The sequence below is a fragment of the Epargyreus clarus genome, unplaced genomic scaffold, assembly GCF_041222505.1.
Source record: "Epargyreus clarus isolate Ecla_fem2 unplaced genomic scaffold, WU_Ecla_fem_2.2 ptg000007l, whole genome shotgun sequence".
NCBI classification, from domain to species: domain Eukaryota; kingdom Metazoa; phylum Arthropoda; class Insecta; order Lepidoptera; family Hesperiidae; genus Epargyreus; species Epargyreus clarus.
Genome location: NW_027332215.1, coordinates 15,942,863 through 15,959,569, shown reverse-complemented (window position 1 = coordinate 15,959,569; position 16,707 = coordinate 15,942,863). Strand labels below are relative to the sequence as shown.

Genomic DNA, 16,707 nt, shown 5'->3' with positions numbered 1-16,707 from the left:
ACTGCTACTCTAATTTCTTGCTCCACATTGATCCGATATTTGTTCATTCTTTTTTTTATAATATAAGAGTAGCAGACGAGCATGCAGTCCACCTGATGCTAAGTGTCTACTGCCGCCCATGGACATCTGTAATAAACCCCAGATAGGATTAGATATTCCTACCTGAGGTCGGCCACAGATGCGCCGCTACCCCTGAGGACTAAGCTGGAATGCCTCGGAAAAGTCTTTCTCCCTTACCACACCCTTCAAACCGGAACACAGCAGCACCTAACACTGATGTTATAACAGAAATAGGTGTGGCGGTGGTGCCGCCGGAGTCGAACCACAAAGGGTTCTACCGCCTTCAGCTTATCACAGCTACATCTGAAAACCCAGCTTCACATAGATATGATGTTGCATACGGAATGAAATTTTTTAATGCTTTGGATGTTAAATTTGGATATTCATTTTGAATCGATAACCAAAACGCCAATATTTGTGGTGTCCAATAATTAGAGGATCGACTCACGGCGCCCCTCTTTACTTTCTACGGCGCACCAGGGCGCCGCGGCGCACACTTTGGGAACCCGTGTCCTAAGGAGTGGAGCTACGATTGCAAGCTAATAATTGCGACTCGTGTAAGTAAGTACATAGCATATCTTATTCGCTTAGTTTAACTTAGCTACATTCTCGTACACCGCTTAGCTACCTTGCACGTCTGATGGAAAGTCGCCGTTAGTCTGTTCAGCTAGCTCTTGGCTTGTGACAAGTCTCATAGGCATTGTTTACTTGTCACTTACTCGCTCACCGTAGTACAAGTCGGTTATACCCCTCGTCCACGATGGAGATATAAGTATGATACTAGCTTTGTGCTTCGATAACAGGTCACGTCGTATCTGATGTTTTATCGTCGAATCGTTTTTGATGTTACATATTCCAAGATTATTGACGAGATCTTATACTCTGTTTCAAGCATTTACTTCTACCGAGGACGAAGTGTTTAACCCCTATTTTAATTGATTATACCATCATAGACACATAAACCTTAAAATGCTATCTCTGTCTTATACAGAGTAAAACTACGAGACACACATCCTATTACATTCTAAATATTTCATACCCGAAATTATTCTAGTTATACATATGAAAATAAATGAGGTTGAACGAAAATAATTAGGCCCAAGTAGGTATTCCCTGTCTGAAAACTTAGATAAGTACTTCATTCAAGGATGAAAGTGGAATAAATAAGTAAAGTAAAAATAATTCAATGTTATTAATCGATAACGATCTTATTCATACATATTTTAATTGCTGCTTTAAATTTTACGTCATAATCGGGTTACTTTAACAAAAGAGGTCAATTAATGAGACAGTTTCTAAATACTTCCGTTGTTCAAACAGTATTGATGGCTCTCAATAGAAGCCCTTTAGACCCTCTTCGAATAAATACAACCTTTTTCTTGAGGTCCTGAGACTACTCATCAATATTCGGGGCAACATCAATGGAATACATTTATCTTGTTTTATAAATACATCAATTGGAATAAAACTGTCGGATTTAAACGCGCTATTTCATTTCAGCATCGCACATATCTGTCAAGAGCAGGATACATTGGTGTCGGATCAGCTTGTAGCTGGCGTCGCAGTTACATTTTGAATTGCCTGTTAAATATGGAACAGTTTGTAGTCACCCTACGGTACGTATACATGCACGACTGTACGTATAGGCGTTATGTTTTAAGTATATGAAGACTGACTGCACAATACCTACTATCGCCTGCTACAGCTGCGGCTACTGTTTGAGTTACTGACAACTTTCTTTGCCGCTACTGATCGGGCATCCAATTTGTTGTTTGGGAGACCGACAAACAGTACATGTTGAAATTATTCGAAAAATCAGTCAACAGTGTAATGTTTACGCGCCTACCTAGATATACATATAAGCTGCTACATAGTCGCGAGCGACTTTTGACATTTGCGTTAACGAAGTGATAGTGGCCAACGAGCAGTCAGCCTTAAGTCTTGTTGAGCGTCCGAAACACTATATCGTACTTGGCAGATATCTGCGATGAAGTTATGGTGACCGTTTACACGTATTCGGTGTAGAACGCGTTGCTGGTGCAGTTGCCGTTGTCGTTGGGGGAGTCCGGGTGTTCCTCGGGCTCCACGCCGTTGGTGCGCATCTCATCACGTACCTGACAAAAGAAAGATGATTTACTTCTTAATCATTTCTATCCCTCAAGGAAGTCCTAAGTGCGAATTGTATGTAATGACTTTTAAAGGTGTTCACTTTGGGTTCGACTCCGGCGGCACCACCGCCATATCTATTTCTGCCTCATAACAGCATTTGCTGTGTTCTGTTTGAAGGGAGTGGTAAGGGAGATACACTTTTCCGAGGCGTTTGAACTAATTTCTCAGGGGTACCGGAGGATCTGTGGCCGATCTTAGGAAGCAATATCTAATTCTATCTGGGGTTGATTATAGATGTCCATAGGTGGCAATAACGACTTACCATCAGGTGGACTCCATGTACGTCTGCTACTCATATATTTTAACAAAGCAAACACGTTTTTTTGTGAAATAATATGCAGTATACTCATACTGCGTGTGTTCTGGTGGAATGTTAGAATTTGGTCTGGATGCACTCTATGCGTTCAGATGTTTAATATATTAATTTTGATTCAAGAAATAGGAACTTAAAATGAATACTGAGTTTATTGTTAACTGTTATAGTTGAACTTCCTTTTAAATTAAATTACAGTTCTGTAACAATGAATAGTTATATCGAAACACCAGAATAACAGCAAAACTAACAGTGGAGTGTTTATTTAGCGGTATGTTTACGTTTATTGGATAAACAAAGTTTGATAACGTACATTTCATATTTATCACAATACAAGATATATGTGGTTGTGCCTTGTATATTGTGGATCTGTGACCTAATGCTGGTCTCCAATCCTTTCTGAATTCAATTACATTTGTTTTTTATAATATAGAAGTAATAAGCAAGTTTCCGGCTTATCTAATTATAAGTGGCGTCGACTCCAGATAACACTCGAGTCATACGTGAGGTCAGCTAAAGAGGCGTTGCTACCCCTGAGGACTACGTAAGAACATCTCGGATAGCTATCTCTCCTTTCATACTATCTAAACACAGCTGTTATTAGGGAGAAAAAAAGTGTGGTGGTGGTGCCCCTATAAACTGCACTAGCGCTATAAAATGAATAGTAGGTACAAAAAAAAGGAAAAATGAGAAAAGGGATTAATTCCCATACTCACCTTCTCAACCTGCCTCATGACGCGCAGCATGTTAAGCCCAGCCAAGTTCTTCAGCTCCTGGATAGTCCATTGGCCACTGCGGAGGAGTTCAGCGAAAAGTTCGGGGTACCGGGACACGTCTTCCAGACCACGGGGGACCCTAGAGTAACAGATTGTATAAAACATAGGACCGTTTTGTTAACCACCTACACGTGTGTAACAAACTATAATTAGTAACTCTTAACAAAAAGAAAGTAATAAAAATATACACAAACATAACTAAAACGAGAAAAATACGATGTTTAATAATCGTACTATAATATAAAAAATAACCCTATATGGTATTCTGGGAAAAACTTATGACATTTTCTCTGTGACGATAAAAAATACATATCAAAATTGGAACATAAAAAATTCTCAGTACCCCAAACGACTTTTTAGAATATTTTTGATGTACAGATACACGGAATTTATACGCGTACCATGTAAATAGATGACAAATTGATCTATATTTTTACACGTACTTATACAATTTTATATTTGTAATATTTACTGCATATCTAAATAACATAATATATCCCTAGATCAAAACGGATGTGGCAAAATATAAAACTTAAAAATTAGTAGTAAATCCAAGAATAGACACAATCGTTTACGTTTTTTTTTTCAGGATAGTCGGGTAATAATTAATTACGTGAAATATAAAGTATTTACTCAGAACTGTACTATACATTTACGGTCTTATTCATAAAAAGTTATAGCACACTTATAACGTTGCTATAGTACGATTGTCAAAAAGTGTTAGTCATAAACGCATTTTAGGCACTAAACCGTTCTATAAACCTTCTATAACTTATAGAGGCCAGAACCCTACTATAACAGTGCTATAAGGCAAAGATGGCCGACTCTCAACAGCTGATTCGTGATTACTAACCTAATTTGACAATACGTTTTTAATAAATCATGTCAATATCCATTTTGTATACAAACTTGAAATAATTTATTTTAATATCCGATAAATAACATTATTATATCACTATTATAAATTACAATGCAAATTTTACAAAGCTTAGATTATTAAAAATCTAGAAAACCGTCCACTTCGAAGAACATTGCACCAAAGAGTGATCTGTTTTCATTAGACTATAGGAAGCGTTATCGCTTTAATAAATCGACAGTAAATTTTATAATTGATCTCGTACGTAATGATCGTAAATTAGATCGCAGAGGTCCTGGTACACCTTCTGAAATACAGGGTTTACTGCCGTAAGATATTGCGAATGTTTACAAAACGAAACTTAATTGAATTTAACATTATATAATTATATCAATATTACATAAAACATTAATATCCAACCAATTTTCACTCCTTTATCTTTTAACAACTTTTGCTTCACATCCCATTTTAACAAATAAAATATTTTTAAATTCGCGGTATTTACAAATACAATGACACTGACATGTGATTTGGTTTTATCGACAACCCATTGACAAGAATGTCAATACAGAATATTTTTTAGTACGAAATAATGTCATTTAATGATGTTTATCTATGGATATTCGTCAATTTGTTCGCCGAACTTCACTATAATGGCAACATTTTCATTTATAGTTGACTTTAGCGACACATTAGTTATAGAAGGTTTATGGAACGTTTATGAATAAGCAATTTTATAGAACGTTTTATAAGCTTATTGAACACTTTAACTAATGAGTGCTTAAAACCTTCTATAAGCATTTTTTATGAATAAGACCGTTAATACATAGGTACATAATATGTACAACTGCACATAGTAACTATATCAATTTATAAAAAAACACGAGAAAGTAATGTGTTGGCAACAAATTTTCAGTTCCCTTTCAAAAAAAGAAAATCTTTACCGGAAAATCTGCGGCGTCTTAATACGTCACCGTAGCCTCGCGCTTACAAAACAACGTGATAATGACCCGGTTCTATCGTAAAGATCTATCAAGTTTGAAAACTTCTCTGATTTATGACGGTTTCGCGAAGTTTCCCTTTAGCCTAAGCGAGTTTCAACATCGTTACTTTTATAGCTTCGAGAATAACTACATCATCTTTAAGCATTCCATAATGATTATGATCTCAGTTGGTAATTTTGTTATTAAATGGAAAGTTTTCGATATCGAAGTTGTTACTTCATCTATTGAGTGGCTGTTTATTAAATTTAATAATTTGAGGGGTGGTACGCAACATTGGTACGTAATATTGTCTAAATTTACACTCAAGGAATATGTACACAAGTATAACAAGATTCAATGTTTCAAAGTAAAAAATTTTAGATTTGATGAAAAATATCATTGTCACCTGGGAGCTTTTTCAATTCTCGCGGACAAACTTATGGCCTCTGTACACTTACCATGACTTTTCAAATCATCCCACAATTTTACGTTACGTTTACTCAATCCATTATTCTGTTCAGTTTGCTTCAAAAGACTGAGTAAACGTACAATAAGTAAGTGCTCAAGTATTTTTGTCTGTCTCACATGTTCGCAAAGAGAGACAAAACATAAAGCGCCAGTTTGTCAATTAAGACATTTAAAGTTACGACACTGACACTATCCACAGGCAAATACGTAAACAAATACCAAAACAGTCATATTTGTCAAAAAGTAAAAACTCATGGTAAGGGTACTGGTCCTTAACAAGTATTATTGCATTTTAAACGTGTTTTAATATTATATTTTATTTATTTATTAAAGATAGAGTAAATTTATTGTTAAATTTTACGTTAACTAAACTACTAAACCTTTCAATGGTGGTACACTAGAGAATTATTATAAAAACAAAAAACCCGACAACTTTAAAATATCGCCTATGACTCCCAAATTCAAATCCAAACCCCCAATTAAACAAACTCAACGACATTTCATATTTTAAATTTTATAAAGACAGTAAATGGACTGCAGGGCGTACCAAAGAATGAGATATACAAACAGACGCAACAAACATTTTCCTTCGCAGTCGAGCAAAAATATTTTTATTCTCACAAGATTGAAGTCCTTATTATACCTGTATCATATAATATAATTATAAAGAAATAATTCTCAATCTGGCTAAATTGAGTCTTCAAAAACAAACCTGTTAACAAACCTGTTAAACCTGTTAACAGAAGCGAAACAAACCTGTTAACACCATCGTAGTCACCGCCGATGCCCACGTAGTCGGCCCCAATCATCCTTTTGATGTAGTGGAAGTGTTCTGTGGACAAACAAGTCTTATTAACGAAACTCTGTTTATGTCACCTGGCTCTCATAACGGTGCGAAGTTTACCGATCGCATAGCAGGTGCTAGTTGGGAACTAATATAACTTACTTATTGACTAGAAACTGTAGGTATTCTTAGTCTATGTAATATGGCTTTCTAGTTTGATATTGTCTTAAGCTATAGAGTAATTCTATTTGAAGACGTAAATTTAGTCTACTTTTCCTTCGGCTTTATTTTGCTGCTCGCATTCTCTCCGTGTATTTACATTTTCATATTTAAAGTTTAATAAGAAAATACTAGGATATGATGAAATTCTCGTTCGACTTTTAAATATTTCATCCAGATTCATCACACGATTGCTACAATAAAGTTCATTGTTTAAAAGAAGGATAGATGAGAAACCGATATACTTATGAAACAAATTTACCCTCGCATTCTACAAAATCAATGGTAAAACAATTAAAAATACCGGACAGGTATTATCGCCACATGTACATCTAGTATGTAGTAGTTTGTGTGTTTCATTCGTTGAGGATACTGATTAACTTTGTTAAATTAGAGGACCATAAGGACCCCAGGAGGGGTTTTGCACCTGTGACTGCAGATAGACCCCGTGTTCTATAATAATAGAGTCGGTTCAAGATGTCTATACACGGCAATGCCCGCTTAGCGTCAAGTGGACTATCTAAAGAACTTATCTAACTAACAAATTAAGTTTATCCGGCTCTCTTGCTTGCTAAAGAGAAGGAGAACTGTCGAAAGTTAGCGACGTGACGTATTCAATTATTTCACAATTTCGCACATGCCTATCGAGTCGAGCACTTAGCAGACGTCAACTTGGTTGAAATAGGATTTTGGAATTCAACTTCCCAATTAACTGACTTTTGTGGCGTGGTAAAGTGGATAGAACTTGCTTTAGTAGAGTATGTTTATATGTATTTAGGATGAATGTATAATTTATTATTGAATATTAAACGTTTGAATGTGGTAGAACTCTTTGTGGTTCGACTCCGGCGGCACCACCGCCACACCTATTTCTACCTAATAACAGCAGTGTGTTCCGGTTTGAAGGGTGTGGTAAGGGAGACAGACTTTTCCGAGGCGTTCCAGCTTAGTCCTTAGGGTTAGCGGCGCATCTGTGGCCGACCTCAGGTAGGAATATCTAATCCTATCTGGGGTGTATTACAGATGTCCATCGGCGGCAGTAGCCACTTACCATCAGGTGGACTGCATGCTCGTCTGCTTACTCCTATATTATAAAAAAAAAAAATGTAACACTTAATGTTAATATTTAATTCAATTGGAGGCTACTACAATGCACTTATAGCTTTGTAAATTCCAGGCACTCGAAACTGATTTTTGAAAGTTGCGTATGAAAAATTAATTATCACTTATTATAAGAACAAAGAAAAATATCGTATACACACTTGATAACTTGAAAAAAAATAGAATATTTTAACTGACTACACGTATTTAAAAGCAGTGATATCCCAATGGTTTAGAAACTCGGCCTCTCGAACGAGGGGTCCGAGGTTCAAAGCCTAGGCACCTCTAATTTTTCAAAGTTATGTGCGTATTAGAAATTTATTATCACTTGCTTAAAACGGTGAAGGGAAACATCGTGAGGAAAACTGCATACCTGAGAGATTTATATAACAAAATTCAAAGGTATGTGAAGTCTAGTCAGCGCGGTGGACTATGATGGCCTAATCCTTCTCATTCTGAGAGGAGACTCGTGCCCAACAGTGGGGCAATAATGGGTTGATGACGTGACACGTATTGATATTGCAAGTAGACGTATTCTGATCAAAACTAAAATTAGTCGGTAAGTTTATTTGCACATCCATCCAAGAAACTATAAAATATTAAAAAATACTGTGTCGATAGTTCTTGCTGTATAACTTGCACTTTTAATAGAAAACTGGTGTCGAGTTTACCTGTCGTTGTACGGGCGCATTGCAAAAATTCATCTCCATCACTTAATAGTCTACATTCAACTTATTTCAACTCCCATGTTGTACAAGAACATGTTACTTAGATGGAAATGAAGAGATCAATTCTGCGGTTACTCCATTAGAGGCTACCCTTTGGCCCGACGTCTTATGAAACTAAGTAAAACTATTTACGACCATATGGGATAGGGTTTCGTACTAAAGAGATTATCCCGAATAAGGCAATAATACTGAAAGGGTTCACTGTCTCCAATTTATAATAATTATCCTTACTAATTTAGTCCTAGGCAGATGTGTCGTCAGCGTTGTATAATAATTTTCAAATATTAACAATACTTTTTTTCACTGAAAGAATAGTCGGTTAAAAAGAGTACACACATATTTTTTGTTACAATAGTAATCTATGGTTACAATGAAATTCTTTACAAGCCTTTTAATTGATTACTTCATAACCACAATGATATTATATAACAAAACACACAAAAAATTGAGATAAACATAAAAAAGAGTAGGTGCCTACCTATGTTATAGTTTCGTGATTCTACTGAAACAGTAGTGTACAAAGGATAAAAACTTAGGAAAAAATACGCTCTCTCCTCTTGAAAAACTAGACACTAACCTCATACGAACCTTTGAACTTTCCTTTATAGTTATCAAAATCTTGATCTACTTGGTTTAATGGCAAAGGAAAACCTCGTGAAAATTCTATATGCCTGTTCTCCATACGTTTTTGAAAGAGATTTATGCCCACGACTTAGTAATGGATTTATGATGACGTTACTAATGTCTAGAAGCCATTAGTTTAAGTCAAAAATATGTGTCTCGGCGATATCTACACGTACTCACACACAGTAAGAATATTAGGGTATTATACATACCTATATCGAATTAACTTAAACCCGGAATATGTAAGTTTGCAACACGTTTATTTGGTTTCTATTATTGGTATTTATTACCTAGCTTCCGCTGCCTGTTCATCTATCAGTCAGTCTGTCTGTCACAGTGACAGGACACTATCTCTAGAACCGTAATAGATAGACATTTGAAATTACAAAGTGTGTATTACAATGTAATTTCCTGCCAGTGAGAGCATTGTGAAATCCGCTAGATCGCACTGGCCTAGTGTGAATTGTTAAGCTTCAGACATGTTTAGAAACTTTTATTTTTAACGTGAAGCATTTAGGTTATCTCACGATGTTTTCCTTACTGTTATTAGAAATTAATCAGTTGCTTTAACAAATGTTATTACATAACCATGGAAAATCAGAGCTGCTCGCCTGGGATTCGAACCCTTGATCCACAGATTGCGACACCGACAATTTAACTGACGCAACTGCTCAACAGCACGTCTTACATAACCAACACACAACCCAAAATATATTTCAGTCAGTTACTCACCAGCAACGTCGGAGATGGTAGCATTCGGCGCGCACTTAACGAAGTCTGGGAAGAAATTCACCATAATGATGCCGCCATTTTCTTTCTGTGACAACAATAATACCCTCTTTTATTCATCCACTTCCAGTAATTCCTACAGGGAAGGTTTGCTGAAGAATTGTTTCAAGCTCTTTTGTTTTTGTTTCAGAAATAGGTCTCCTTGGTTCACGCAAAGAAGGACTCAAATCGTGAGTTCATTCATTATTTTAAGTTCACAATTTGGACTGAAAATTTCGGTAACTAAATAAAGTTAAACGAAAAATCAACTTTGATATGAAACTGATTCAACAGAAACTCAATCACATACTCGTATATTTTCTTACACATTTAGGCTAATATATTTCTTATTCAGATTTTTATTGATCTATTCATATTATTACAAATAGTATATGACTTTTACTTCTATTGTTTTAATGAGAGTATAATTAAAAACGCAACGAAACGCCATCGTCCTTTTTTACACCCTTTAATTGGCTCTAAACATGTATGACAACTTCATCGCGCCATAACGATAATTGCATACATACACGATTTGTATGAATATTCATAATTATATTCATAGCATAATTTTATTCAGACGGACCGCACTTTGCCGCCCAAATCAACAAAGTGGTACAAAACTGACACTGCGTATGACAGGGACCACTCTATTAGCGTGTGTTTCCACTAGTGATGTGTCCTCACACCTTACCTCTAAGCTATGGATTTGTGTTAAATATAATAGGAGTGCTTGATTCTCGTTGAACGAAATATCATTGAATAAAACTCGAGCAGTCTTATAGGTGAATTTGATACAGATCCATGGCTTAGCTCCCCTTAACATACAAATATTTTGCCAGTTATCACGCAGCAACATGAAGTCTTTGCGAAGTTGTGTAGTTGCAGTACGTGCGAATTTCATTTCATATAATCGTTATGTACAGTATAATATGTTACAGTATAAAACTCTCGTATGGCTTCCTTACCAGGGATTGGATGATGTCATCAGGCACGTTACGGTGGTGGTTGCAGAGGCTGTAGACCGAGGAGTGGCTGAAGATGACGGGCGCCTTGGAGAGGCGGATCGCGGCTCTCGTGGAGTTGTCACCCACGTGGGACAGGTCGATGACCATCCCCAGGCGGTTCATCTCGCGTACTACTTTCTGTTGGCAATAGAATATTATTCTAATTCGTGTAGAAAATATCAAGGATACTAATACTAGTCTTCATAAATATTGAAATACGCTATAGCGGGTATCGCAGAGCAGCTATAAATAAGGTTTGTGCTCAATTAGGCCAGCATAGGGTAATAGAGTTAAAATATTTTTATTTTGAGGCGACTAAAGCCCTAATGTTATTGTCCTGAACTGATGATTATGACTCAAATGGAATAACTACAAGTAAAGTCCTCTTCACGCCTATAGACCTAGAAGTGGCTAAACACGTATCGATACACAGAAGTTTCGATATTTACCAACAGACGGCTGTCCAATGTCATCTGGCAAATCATGCATGGCAGAATGTATGGCAGAACATACACGTATTTTCATTAAAATTTGAAAAATTGGCAGCGACTATAATACATTCTTATTGAGAAGCTAGTCGGTAAAGGACCGCGCCACTGCGGAGACTCCACTTACGATATATGTGAAAGCGTCCTTAGGTAATATACGTAATAATAATAAAAAAATTAATATCTGTGTTGTTACGTATATGCCTATGTATACAGGGTGTCCGTAGATGTGAATCGAACCTAGTAAGGTAAGAGCAGCAGATAAACTGAGTCTCCAGTGAGTGTAACGTAACCCAATATTTACTTTAAAATAAAAATTCCAAAATATTGTACACTTATTTACGTAAGGTTAGTTTTTCGTTATAGACATAGATTAGTATAGATATATCACCGCCTTCTAATTGTAAGAAGCCACAAATGGCAAAATGGCTGACTGTTTTCCCATAACGTCTCCGAATGTAATGGTGTAATTTACGCGGAACAAAACCGGCATGCGCAGTAAAGTGGTGTAAAAACAATACGAAATCGAAGAAAAAGTGCGGATAAATGTCATTTAATCGTAAATGGTCTAGAAACTACATTTTTTTATATTTTTCAAACACGAAAATAGCTGACAGTGGCTAATTCAATTGTCAAAACTGGTTACATTTTCTTGCTAGGAGTGAGTAATCTTTACTAATCTATGGTTATAGATTTAAAGACAGTTTAATCAATATAATAATATAATGTAGACATCTTAAGTAAAGGTCCAGAGTCAGTCGCGTTGGCCCGGCGCCAAACCGGCTGAGGGCAGGAGGCGTGAGAACGTTTAGCTTAAATATTGCTGCACTCAACTATTAGGATGGGCGCCGCGAAAGCTTTTATAACTCGAGGAAATATTACTTTAAAATGCCTCGTATCAAAGACGCACGATATAGCTATAGATAGGACATTAGATAAAACTCGTTTAAGAGAAGATAAATAAATAAGGTAGTAGGATTTACTGTCGTTTTAACATTCGATTTGAATAGCGATTTGGTTGGTATAGAGTTTCTTTCGACGTTTTTTTTAATGAAACACCCTTATTAATGTTTAAAAAATATTCAGTAAATACTTAATCTTATTTAAATACAATATTTTGTTTATATTATGCAAAAAATGGTGATTTTAATAACACAAATTTCATTATATTTCTATTTTAAAAGATAAATAAGTTATAAATATTATATGTTCGCAAATATTCGCAAAGTATAGCCACACGTATGAGATCTTGAGCTAAAAAGTCATGCTTACCTCTCCGAACTCGGTCAATCCGTTAGCAGCTGGCGGTTCGTTGGATGAATCAGCCCTATGAAACAACAATACAAATAAATCGGGCAATAAAGGGAAATACATAATACATTGGTAACTTGCAATCGCATTTGACTTGCGGGCATTTCGCTATGCTTTTTCATTTTAGTTGTGAACGCGAAATAAACGCAATTCCCTTATAATAATACTTGTAGCACAATCTTGCGAGAAATCGCAATTGCAAAATATGATACGATGAAACAATGAAAAGACGTAACTATGCTTTTTATAATTTACACAGAACTATATCTATCAAGATATCATTAATTATAATCAGACGATATTTTTAATCTATCTCTACCTTAGATATAATACATTCAAGCGTACTTCCTCTAAGTCAAATCAATTTATTTCACATCGGGCAAAGAATTAGCTTAACTATTCAACGAGGTAATATCGCCAGCGTTTTGGGGACTCTTCCAAAGAACAGTAATTTGGATGAAGCTTATTATATTTAATTATGTTTACATAAGTATTTTAAAATGTGTTTTATATATTCTTTTTGTACTTTTTTATTAAATTAATATTGTAAATAATTAAATATGTAGTTAAACTTAAAAAAATATTTCAGTTTAATAATTCCTAATTTCATACTTATTACTATTAGTTGTTACATTACCTACATATAATGTTTGTGCATAATTATTGTAAAGCTTTTGTTCCTGGATGTTCACAAGCCCAGATAATCCTGACTAGAGGCGGGTTTATGAAACAGAAACATATTTCATGCATTCACACTGAAAGCAAGCACTACCGGCATGTAGTGCTTTTAGTGGGACTTATCATTTAATGTATAGCACCGTTACATTTGACTTGTTGTGAAGTAATCAGCTCATTTTATAGTAACAAGTGGCACCCATTTTCCCAACAATATTGCATAATAAAAACTACCTAATTTGTTTTATGTCAAATATAAATAAATAACAGTATAAACAAATCTATATAGTTAAGTAGGGGTGGAAAGTATATTTCAAAACCCGCTAATTTTGAAGCAAGCATAATGAAAATTCATATTTGGCTCTTCAGTTAGTTAAATATCTATTTTACGTTTTAAAAAAGTATTTTACGGTTTGCAGGGGTCAAATACGAACTTGGCCAGCGCGGTGGACTATGGCCGGACGTAAAATAACGAATGTTAGTTAGTAAATTTGTCGATTTGATAACAAGCTCTATAAAATTGTTTCATTTTAGAAACATCTGTTCCAACATTTTTACCACTAAGGACTAAATTAGAACGCCCCTAAGAACGTCTAGAATATACTATAATACCTTTATTTTAACCATCGAACCAGCATAATTCACCAAAATTATAAATATTCTCCTCTTAAAAAATTCTGCAGAAGAGTCGTGAGTTATTGCTAGTGCTATATAGTTTGAAATTGTACAGCTTAACACACATGATCTATATTTTTAAAAGAAACTTAAAATGTGTTAACTGTAGGATACTTTCGCCTTCACTGACATCGCTCTCGTGGCGCAATGGTTAGCGCGTTCGGCAGTTAAACCGAAAGGTAGGTGGTTCGATTCCACCCGAGAGCCTTCCATAGTAGCGAAGCATTTTTTTTTTATTTTATTTCTTTAAAAATGTGTTAAAACATTTTAACCATTTTTATTTTTATATTTTCCTCCTTTTCTTTCATTTGTTTTTTTTTTCATTTTGTATTTAACAATAAAATATTTTACCACAAAAGCGTTAATGTTTGTAGAAATAATACTAGTATATATACACGTTTTGATATATTTTATTCCACATATTAATGACAATCTTTAATTTCAAATTAGTTTTACATAGATCTCCTCTGAGAATTTGAAGGGTTGCTTATCAATTTAGGAATAATATTCTCCTTAATGTACATATATTTGTCGTTTAAACCGTGAGATGGCAAATATTTAAAAAAAAAAAATATATATGTTGAAAAACCTTTGAGATACATTTTCTATTATGAATCCATAGATTAGTAAAGATACTTCGCCGCCTTGAAATTGAATGAAGCCACAAATGGCTTATTATCGTAAGTTCTTTTTTTGAATTCTTGACAAATAAAAACATTTTTAGAGAAAATTTACGAATAAATAACTAATACTGCGTAATTTACATGAATTTACATAATAAATAAATAATTATTTCAAATATTTTAGGGATATTTTAGCACGGAGACGTGGCAAAACTTTTTTACGCAAGTATTTCAATTCTCAAAACTGGGCACATTTTCTAGTTAGGAGTGAGTAATCTTTACTAATCTATGTATGAATCGAATAAGCTACGTTTTTTAACTTGTTGATTAGACTAGAGTTAGTTTAATAATAATTAGTGTGTTGTGTAGAAGAGGCGCTATACGGATAAAACGAATGAAAACTAAGCACCATTTTATTTTAAGTACTTACCTTATTTCATTTACAGTTTTAGAAAAGTTCTATAACTTCGCAAGTGATGTACCAAGGTTAGTTGTTTGACTTTTACCGAAGTTGTTTCCGAATTCAAGGTTAGTTTAAGTACACATATTTTGCACTAGTTAACATCCTGTTAGAAAAAGTCTTGCTTTACTAGAGGTTTACTTTTATTGGTTGACGTTTAATTGAATAAAGTGTTTCGTAAACATGTACTAATAAATCAACGTAAAAAAGGTTTTAAAAACCAGCTTCTATTTTTAAATACTTGTGGCTTTACTTCAAGTGGAATGACGTCTCACGGCTCAAGTTGTAGAACTCCCTACACTGTATACTACTACATTTAACTTGAAAAAAATGCGTCATCTTTTCAAAATCACATTACTTGATAGGAAATTATGTTATTTGGGTAGATACCTATAATACATAGATGCTTCCGTTCCATCAAAATAAATATGTTCTATATTTTTTCTTTCACTACCGATACATACGCCGTCTATCATTACTTTTTTACAATGTATCAATAGCTGATGGCATTGTTGTTTTAATTGTATTAAAATATGTATTATTGTTAGTATTTGTATTCGTTATAATAACAGTGATAGTAGTAAATGGAGTGTAAAAATTTCAACAGTCTTCCTACTACGGTTCAACTGTTAGAAAAATTCCAAAAATAATCCGGTTTGTTGTATGGGGACCTCCTTCTATATTCAACTTTTATAAATTTTTAGTAAGTATTTATTATAGTGGATTGTATAGATGATGATACAGGCGTTCGTTTTGAAAACTAAGACAGTGAAAACACGTTGTAGGGTAAATGTGATAAAAGGTTATTTAGTTGAAAACACAAACGGAATACTAATACAGAAAAGGTGTATCCGAAAAGTGAATATCTTGAAAATCAAGGAGGAATGGAGTTAGTTTGAAGATTGTTAGGATGTCTTTCCGTTCGGAGTTTGATCAAGATGAACGGATATTTGTATTTAGCTAAGATTGTGAGATTAGAGTTTTAATAATTACTTAAACGTCTATAGTTTTTATATATGTGACTACTGACATATTATTAACTAACTTTTCGCTGATTTGTAAGATTTTTGGTTGATATAAAACTTATCTGTCTAAATTAGACCATATACATAGAACGTTTTAACGATTAAAATTACATGTAAAACCAATATATTTATTTTAATATACCTATTTACCGTTGTGTTGTACAGTACAAATCATTCTGGATAGAGTTGTAGTATTTGTAGCTTTAATAAAATAAATACATATTTTTACTTTTTTCTACAGAAGAGTAAATTATATTATTTCCTAATCCAAATTATGTTTTTATTATGCCTTTATTAAACTTTATTTCGATATCAAATCGTGATAATAAAATCGCCAGAAATTAAATATCTAATTCGGTGAACAAATCCTTTGAAATTTTATTGTCCAAATTGTTAAACATTTATGACATCTTCCATTATTCATGAAGTAGTCTTACTAACTACAAAAATAATTAATCTTTATTGATCAGTGTTTAAATGGCACAGCTTTTACCGTAGTTGGAATTCAGAAGCCTAATCTTACTCGTAAGTTAAGTTCTTGAATGACAGCATGGCGCGTTTAAATAATCATGGAACATTGGATCTCGGGACGAA

General features: G+C 34.4%; 1 protein-coding gene across 1 annotated transcript in view; it reads right to left on the bottom strand.

Moving 5' to 3' along the window:
* Positions 1–871: 871 nt before the first annotated feature.
* LOC140743518 (dipeptidase 1) overlaps positions 872–16,707 on the bottom strand; it is a 141,801-nt gene continuing 125,965 nt past the window's right edge. The window contains exons 7-12 of the mRNA XM_073074851.1: positions 12,617–12,671; positions 10,818–10,994; positions 9,814–9,898; positions 6,382–6,457; positions 3,259–3,397; positions 872–2,174 (exon numbers count right to left, since the gene is read on the bottom strand). Of these exons, the coding sequence (XP_072930952.1) occupies positions 2,067–2,174; positions 3,259–3,397; positions 6,382–6,457; positions 9,814–9,898; positions 10,818–10,994; positions 12,617–12,671 (640 nt within the window). The 3' untranslated portion in view covers positions 872–2,066. The remainder of the gene's footprint in view (positions 2,175–3,258; positions 3,398–6,381; positions 6,458–9,813; positions 9,899–10,817; positions 10,995–12,616; positions 12,672–16,707) is intronic.